General features: G+C 48.9%; 1 protein-coding gene across 1 annotated transcript; it reads right to left on the reverse strand.

Moving 5' to 3' along the window:
- Positions 1 to 2,611: 2,611 nt before the first annotated feature.
- Positions 2,612 to 5,085, reverse strand: LOC123041450 (uncharacterized). Its single transcript, XM_044464056.1, has 3 exons — positions 4,454 to 5,085; positions 3,718 to 3,793; positions 2,612 to 2,910 (listed from the first exon to the last, which is right to left on the reverse strand). Exons 1-2 carry the CDS (start codon positions 5,015 to 5,017, stop codon positions 3,761 to 3,763), a joined length of 597 nt encoding a protein of 198 aa, XP_044319991.1. The 5' UTR covers positions 5,018 to 5,085; the 3' UTR covers positions 2,612 to 2,910; positions 3,718 to 3,760.
- Between the last annotated feature and the right edge of the window lie 2,915 nt (positions 5,086 to 8,000).

Raw genomic sequence — 8,000 nt, forward strand, 5'->3', positions numbered from 1 at the left:
CTGAGGAAATACAACTTGAGGAGTTTGCTGAGTGGCGAACTACTAGCAGCGGAATAAGTACTAAGGTGCAAGCATAACATGGCAGTAACACAGTCATCATGATGATATGAAACAAGCACAGAGCACAGGTAGCGTGTAAGCAGAATAAGCAGGCTAAAGATAAGAAGACTGAAGAATTAGGATTGAGGAAATTGAGAAAGTCTTCAGTCAAAGTCTTCAAATAGTAACGATCAATTTCATCAACACATGAGTGAGGAAATGAAAGGGTAGAACCAGTAGCTCGGTGAAGATAGTGATTTGGTAGACCAGTTCCAACTGATGTGACAGTTGTACGTCTGGTTGGAGTGGCTAGGTATTTAAACCTGAGGACACACAGTCCCGGACACACAGTCATCACCGTATTCTTCTTGAGCTAAGGTCACACATACCTCGTCCAATCACTCGTGGTAAGTCTTCACAGGTGACTTCAAACCTTCACAGACTTGGTCACTCGGCGATCCACAATTCCTCTTGGATACTCTAGACCACGATGCCTAACCGTCTAGAAGATGCATAGTCTTCAAAGGTAACAAGCGTCGGTTCCACATGGGGGACAATCTCTTCAGTGATACTCAATCACTTTGGGTTTTAGGTGTTTGGGTTTGGGTTTTTCCTCGCTTGATAATTTTTGCTCAAAGTCCTCGGAGGATGGGATGCTCTCAATGACAAGTGTTAGTTTCTCTCGGAGCAGCCAACCAACTAGTGGTTGTAGGGGGCGCCTATTTATAGCCGGGGAGCAGTCCGACATGATAAGACATAAATGCCCTCCAATGATATGACCGTTAGGTGGATAAGATATTTGGGACAGCTGGCGCGTAGCACAACAACGATCAGAAATTTGAGCTCTCAAATTCCTCGGGGCTATCATGTTCCTCACTTGTAGGCAATCCGCACTGGTGAATTCCTAACTCATCAGTCACACCAAGTTCCTCAGAGAACAGAAGATCTTCGTCTCTGTCACTGAAGAAATTGACTGAACTATATGAGATTTCCAATGGCTTCACTCGAAAGGATTGGATATGTGTAGCCTTTGAGATGAGAATCACTTGGAAACTCTTTCTTAGTTTTACCTCGACCCTCTTTAACAGTATGGTGTTTCCTATGACTCAATAAAAAGAAATAAAACTACGAAAACAAAGTCTTCACGCTTCATAATCCTCGCATCAATATCGAAGTCTTCAAGGTCACACCAATTTCCTCATTTTCAAAGTCTTCAAGAAAACCAAAGTCTTCAACTGAAGAAATTCATTTTTAGGGGTCGACTTTCTTCGTAAATATCAAACTTCTCATAGACTTATAAAACATGTGTACACTCACAAACACATTAGTCCCTTAACATATAAGTCTTCAATACACCAAAATCACTAAGAGGCACTAGATGCACTTACAATTACCTCCGCAACCTCCTCTTCCTCGGCCACCACCTCTTCGGCCTCCACCTCTTCGGTCTCCTCCTCTTCCCCGGTCACCTCTTGCTCCATGTCTTGGACGGCCTCCAAATGATCCCAAAACGAGTTGTAGTTGAGCTCGTCAAGTCCAACGGCGGTCGAGGACTCCAAGGAGGCGAGGAATTCGACCGTATTCATCTTTGCACTACAATAAACAAAGCAAACACTACCAACAATCACTATCGGATACCAACAAGACACAAGGTTTTTCTTTTTACCTTGTAGGAATTTCATCGAGCACTTTGGCGACCGCGATGCTTGTTGCCGGCTGAAGTCGCCGCCCGTGCCGGAGCAGTGGCCGTAGGGGCCGCCGGAGTTGCAGCACAAGGTGCTGGCCTAGGACGAGGCACCGCTTTGGCCTTCTTCATCTTCTTTTTCGTGGCTGCCTCGGCGAGCGCCGCCACCGCCATCGGCTTTCGAGCTCGTTTGGCTCCGGCGGGTGCGGCAGGAGGGTGGCGGGCTGTTGTCGGAAAGGCAGTGGCCACCTTGGAGGCCATTGGAGCGGTTGGAGGAGCTTGGACGCTATGGGTCATTTTCATCCCCAAACTCTCCTTCGGCGCGGGCAGCAACACGTGGGTGATTTCTGGCGACGAAAAGCCAGCGGCGATGGCTGGCGAGGTGAGGGAAGAGGCTGGGCTATCCATTCCGGCCGGCCAGACGGTCATCGGTGGCGGCGGCGAGGGGGGAGGGGGGGGGGGGGTGGCGAGGCGGCGGGAGACGGGCGGCGCAGGGGTGGGAGAAAGAGAGGCGCCATTTTTACTCGGTCGCCACAGGAGTGAGTATATTTAGGAAGATTTGGGGGATATTGGGAGTTGGAGTAAATTTTTTACTTCACTATGCTTTTTAAGGATCGGCTAGGTGCGTCGTAAGGAAGTATAATCAATTTTTATAACTTCCTTATGGCCTTTTAGGGGATCGGTTAGAAAGCCTTAGATACCTAAGCTGGGAAGAGGTTGATGAGGGTGCAACAGCACGGCCACCAAAAGTTTTCAGTCAAACTGACTGCTCTCCCCGATGGGCTGAATTAGCATAGCAGGCCACATTCAGAAGGCCACAACGACTGAATCTGAATGTCAGCCACCACGGCACATTCAGTTAAAAAAAATTCCCCATCGTTTCTCATCACTTAACAATAGCAGAACGTAACAGCCCGATGTACTGGTCATATTACGTGGTGGTTCAATTGAGACAACATGCTGGGAATATCCAGGCCTACACTGGAGGTCCGGAACAACTCACATGGTTCAATGACATGGTTCATTAGCAAACTAGAGCAAGGCCAAACTTCTCAGGTTAATCCTATCCCCAAAATGCGACCAAATTCCTAAAACACCATGTTTCTCCAGGTTTTCCGCAAAACGAGAGTTCACCAAACTACCATCATCAGCTTCCTAAGCCATCAGAGCACCTGCACCTGTTAGTTCTAAGAAATGAACACGGAAAGTTAGTGAAATGTATGAAACTTCAGGGATGTTTCAATATGAGCATGAGGTGCATTTCGGACAAGGAAAACGTGATATAAAAAAAAGACAAGGCGATGTGTTGTTTTAAACAAACAGTCACTACTACAGTAGTACTTGGCGAGTGTGCAACATGTTTATTTTCTACCAGTGTCTTGATTGAAGCAGAAAAACGGTAATCACCTGTTGAGGAATAACAAGCTTGAGTTTCAGGCTTGACTAGTGGTAATACTTCAGGAAAAGGAAAGAATATAGTGAGTGGTCTTATACACTATACAACTTCATGCCTAATTTGCAGTTTCGAATTTAATCGGGTCTACTAGCTAAGAAACAAATATACACCCGGCTGAAAGGTGCATGGTAAAACAAACACAAATATTGTCAGCACCACCATCAATACAATATACAAGCTATTGATATAAGACTGCATTGTGAGATGAATATTTTCTATAACAAATGTCAGAAATATCATTAACACTAGCATATAATTATGTAACTAGTATTTTGAGTCCCAAACAAAGTACTCATGCTGCTGAAATACCAACCAGAATCAAGCAATGACGGTGTAGTAGGATGCTGGTATATTGGACAATAATTAGTAGTCATTGAGAAAGTACGCACAACATTTATATCAAGTCATGAACTAAATGGGCTGAGTATATGTAAGACGAATACATCATCCTAAACACGTGAATGTATGATACTATATAGCAAGAATGGGTCAAATAAAAGACTTCAACCAAGAGATACATTGGCTGGTAACTTTGTACCTTCATATCTTCTAGCATTTGTCTGCACGAACCAGAACATCAGCTAAAGTTTGCTGTTTTGGGGCACCCTTCTTGCCTGAAAAGAAGTTCCTTTGGTCAAGATAGAAGAACTTGAATGACAGCCACCATAATAACACATAATTTTTTTATAAATGGGTGGCGTCAACATCATAAAATTAGTGCTTCCTGAGAGCATCATTTAACATAATTTTTCTGTTGTTCTAATATCAGTTTAAGCGGAAACAATGCACTAAAATTTGGCTGTGTGATGAATTATTGATGCAGAGGCCGAGTGGTGTAAACTCTTCCTTCATCTAGAGCTATGAAGTATTGAAGTTACAATGCATAGAGCAGGTTACCAGGAACTCTAACACCTTACTCAACAACACATAGCAACTAATAAGAGTATAAACAGCACAACACTTATACGGTAGACATCATGCCGTGGTCACCTGGAAAAGCAGGCATCCTTTGATCAAGGTACAAGAACTTGAACGACAGCTATAATATTGACAGGCAACACTTATAACAGTATATATCCATCTGTACATTGCATACTGAATTGTGCTAGTGACATAACTGATGCATAGAACATGTGCTAGTGACCCGCAATAGCATGGCAGGAGGATATCTTAACTAGTACTCCCTCCGTAAACTAATATAAGAGCGTTTAGATCACTTAGTTTACGGAGGGAGTATGAACTTTAGAGAAATGTTGTAGAGTATTGTGATTCACCTGGAATCTGGCTTGATCCCAGAAATGACGGAAGCACACATGGCAAGAACACATTTGACCCGCAATAGCATGGCTGGATACCACTGGCCAACACAGATGACTGAGCAATGATCCTGTTCCGGCGCATGTCCACGCTAACAGTAACTTCAGCGCCCAAGTTGAGGTACAGCAAGTCAGCGGATCAATCGCACCAACCAAAGGCCTCTCCTTGGCATCCAGTGACACCTGGTGCTCCAACGCCCAGCGGCCGCTCTCGTCGTCCAGCACGAATGACCTGATCTGGTAGGGCGCCTCCATGGAAACCTCGACATACAGCAGCTTCCCGTCGCTGACACCCATGCGCCTGTATTTGATAAGGTCGCAAATCTCTGCGTGCGATTGGCGAGGAAGGGCGCTGCCGGGAGGCAGCTTGACGTGGCGGAGCTCACACTTGTCACTGAACGGGTCCATGGAGAGGACGCCCAAGCTCACATCCACCCACCACAGACGTCCACCAAAGGCCAGCACCTCGTGATTGAACAAGCGCATCTCGCGCCCAGGCTGCAGCGGAGATGGCCGCACCATTGCGTCCCACTTCCCTGTGTCCGAGGAGAAGCAAAACACCACGAAGCGCCCCTCGCCGTTGAGCTCTGTTAGACTGTATTTACATGTATATTGTAACGTTGTATACCACCTCATTATATATATATGTGATAGGCCACCCCTAGAGGGTTATGCCGGTTTCCCCAAAGCCTATTGTCTTACATGGTATCACGCTAGGTTACGTCCGCTTCCGCCTAAAAACCCTAAACCGCCGCCGCCGCCGCCGTCGCCACCGCCGCCGCCGCCGCGCCCGCCGTCGCCGTCGCCCGACTGCTATGACGTCCGCCGCTGCGTCCGGCTCCACCGCCACCGGTTTTCTGCCGGCCTCCCTCGCGGCACTTCTCTCGAGGCCGCTGGATGCCGCCTCCCTTCAGGCGCCGATCGGGACACGGAGCGTCGGCTCCCTCTTCGCGCTCCCGCCGGGTGCTACTTCGCCCGGACAGGCGCTTGTGGCCCACACCGCCGCCGCCCCGTCAACCGCGGCTGTCGCGCCCTCGGCCACTGCGCCGCTGGTGGCGGAGGACGTCGCGCTGGCAGGCTTCGCGGCGTCAACCGCGGCCATCGCGCCCTCTGTCACCGCGCCGGCTGCCCCTCTGACTGTCTCCACGGTGGTCTCACCTCAGCCAGTCTCCTCGATGGGATCGCAGCCGTCGCCGCCGTTTCACTTCGGCCATCTCATCACCATCAAGTTGTCGTCGGACAATTACATCTTCTGGCGCGCGCAGGTTCTTCCGCTTCTTGGGAGTCACTATCTGCTTGGCTATGTCGACGGCTCTCTCCCTTGCCCTCCTGCGCTGGTTGACAGCGTGCACGGTCCGGTCTATAATCCGGCTCACCGTGTCTGGACAGGGCAGGATCAGGCGAACCTCTCCTCCATCCAGGGGTCGCTCTCTCCGGCCGTTGCTGGGCTTGTTGTCTTCGCCAAGACGTCCCACGAGGCATGGACTATTCTTGAGCGCTCGTTTGCGGCACAGTCGCAGGCTCGTGTATCTGGGCTTCGTCGCCAACTTGGGGAGTGTCAGAAGCTTGACTCCACCGCCACTGAGTTCTACAACAAAGTCAAGAGTCTCGCCGACACGCTGGCCTCCATTGGACAGCCCCTCACCGACTCCGAGTTCAACTCGTTTATTGTCAATGGTCTTGATGAGGAGTATGACGCCCTAGTCGAGATCATCAATGAGAGGGGCAACTCCAAGCCCATGCCAGCACACGAGGTCTTTTCACGCCTCCTGCTTACTGAGCAACGAGTCGAGACGCGCCGATCCAGGGGCAACGGCGCCCTCTCGGCAAATGCCGCCACCAAGGGTGGTCGCTCCTCTGCTTCATCCAGGGCTCCTTCGGGGCAGTCACCACCACCCGCCTCGGCCCCTCCTCCTACTGCGATGCTACCAGGGGCTGGCGGTCCATGTGTGTGCCAGCTTTGTGGTCGCGATGGGCACTGGGCCTCGAAGTGTCACAAGCGCTTCCAGCGGGGTTTTCTTGGTCTCGGCAATGACGGGAAGGATACACGCAACTTTGCTCGTCAGGTCGCCATGGCTGATCGTCCGCGCCGCAGAAGTCACAGGGACACATTCAGTCCTACTCCAGTGATCCCCACTGGTACATGGACTCTGGGGCGACAGAGCACCTGACCAGTGAGATGGGGAAGCTTCACACTCGTGAACCCTACCATGGCTCCGACAAGATCCACACCGCCAATGGAGCAGGTATGCACATCTCTCATATTGGTTAAGCATCACTTCTCACTAGACATGCCAATAGGAGTCTTCAACTTCGCAATGTTCTTCGAGTTCCATCTGTGACACGTAATCTTCTTTCAGTTCCTAAACTCACTCGTGATAATAATGTGCTTTGTGAATTTCATCCTTTTGATCTTTTTATTAAGGATCGGGGCACGAGGGACATTCTTCTTAGTGGGCGGCTCTGCCAAGGTCTCTATCGTCTGGAGCATCCTGGCGTCGCTCGCGTCTTTAGTGGAGTTCGGGTATCTCCGTCACAGTGGCATGCTCGTCTTGGTCACCCGGCCACACCTATTGTCCGGCATGTTTTGCGTCGTCATGAGCTTCCTAGTGTGTCTAGTAATAAAGATGTAGCAGTGTGTGATGCTTGTCAGCAGGGGAAGAGTCATCAACTTCCCTTTTCGGAGTCCAGTCGTGAGGTGAAACATCCTTTAGAACTTGTGTTTTCAGATGTATGGGGTCCTGTTCAGACTTCTGTTAGTGGTCATAATTACTATATCAGTTTTGTTGATGCTTACAGCCGCTTTACCTGGCTTTATCTTATCAAACGTAAATCTGATGTGTTTGACATTTTTGTTCAGTTCCAAAAACATGTTGAACGCCTTCTCAAGCACAAAATTGTTCATGTTCAGTCGGACTGGGGTGGCGAGTATCGCAACCTCAACTCCTTCTTTCAGTCGCTTGGGATCACTCACCGTTTAGCATGTCCACATACACATCAGCAGAATGGTTCAGTAGAACGTAAGCATCGTCACATTGTTGAAGCTGGTCTGACTCTTTTGGCCCATGCATCTGTTCCGTTTCGTTTTTGGAGTGATGCTTTCACCACTGCATGTTTTCTCATCAATCGTACTCCCACTCGTGTTTTGAATATGAAGACTCCCATTGAAGTTCTCCTTAATGAACAACCGGACTACACCTTTTTCAAGGTGTTTGGGTGTGCTTGCTGGCCCCATCTCCGTCCATATAACAAGCGTAAGCTCGAGTTTCGTTCCAAGAAGTGTGTTTTTCTTGGTTATAGCTCTCTTCATAAAGGATACAAGTGTCTTCATGTGCCCACTAATCGTGTCTACATCTCTCGGGATATTGTGTTTGATGAGCATGTTTTTCCCTTTGCCAAACTCCCTGTGTCCACTACCGAGCCACCTGTCATGCATTCATCCTCTGTTGCTTCTGACCAATTTGATGATGTTGCATATTCTCCTCTATTGTTGCCTAACCATGGT

The sequence above is a fragment of the Triticum aestivum genome, chromosome 2B (genome assembly GCF_018294505.1).
Source record: "Triticum aestivum cultivar Chinese Spring chromosome 2B, IWGSC CS RefSeq v2.1, whole genome shotgun sequence".
NCBI lineage: Eukaryota > Viridiplantae > Streptophyta > Magnoliopsida > Poales > Poaceae > Triticum > Triticum aestivum.

Bases quoted from the DNA above. Each gene is read 5' to 3' on its own strand.
- LOC123041450 (XM_044464056.1), bottom strand. From the start codon at position 5,017: ATGGTGCGGCCATCTCCGCTGCAGCCTGGGCGCGAGATGCGCTTGTTC. The intron at 3,794-4,453 runs GTGAATCACAAT...ACTTCTTTTCAG, and splicing joins GGGATCAAGCCAGATTCCAG to GCAAGAAGGGTGCCCCAAAA.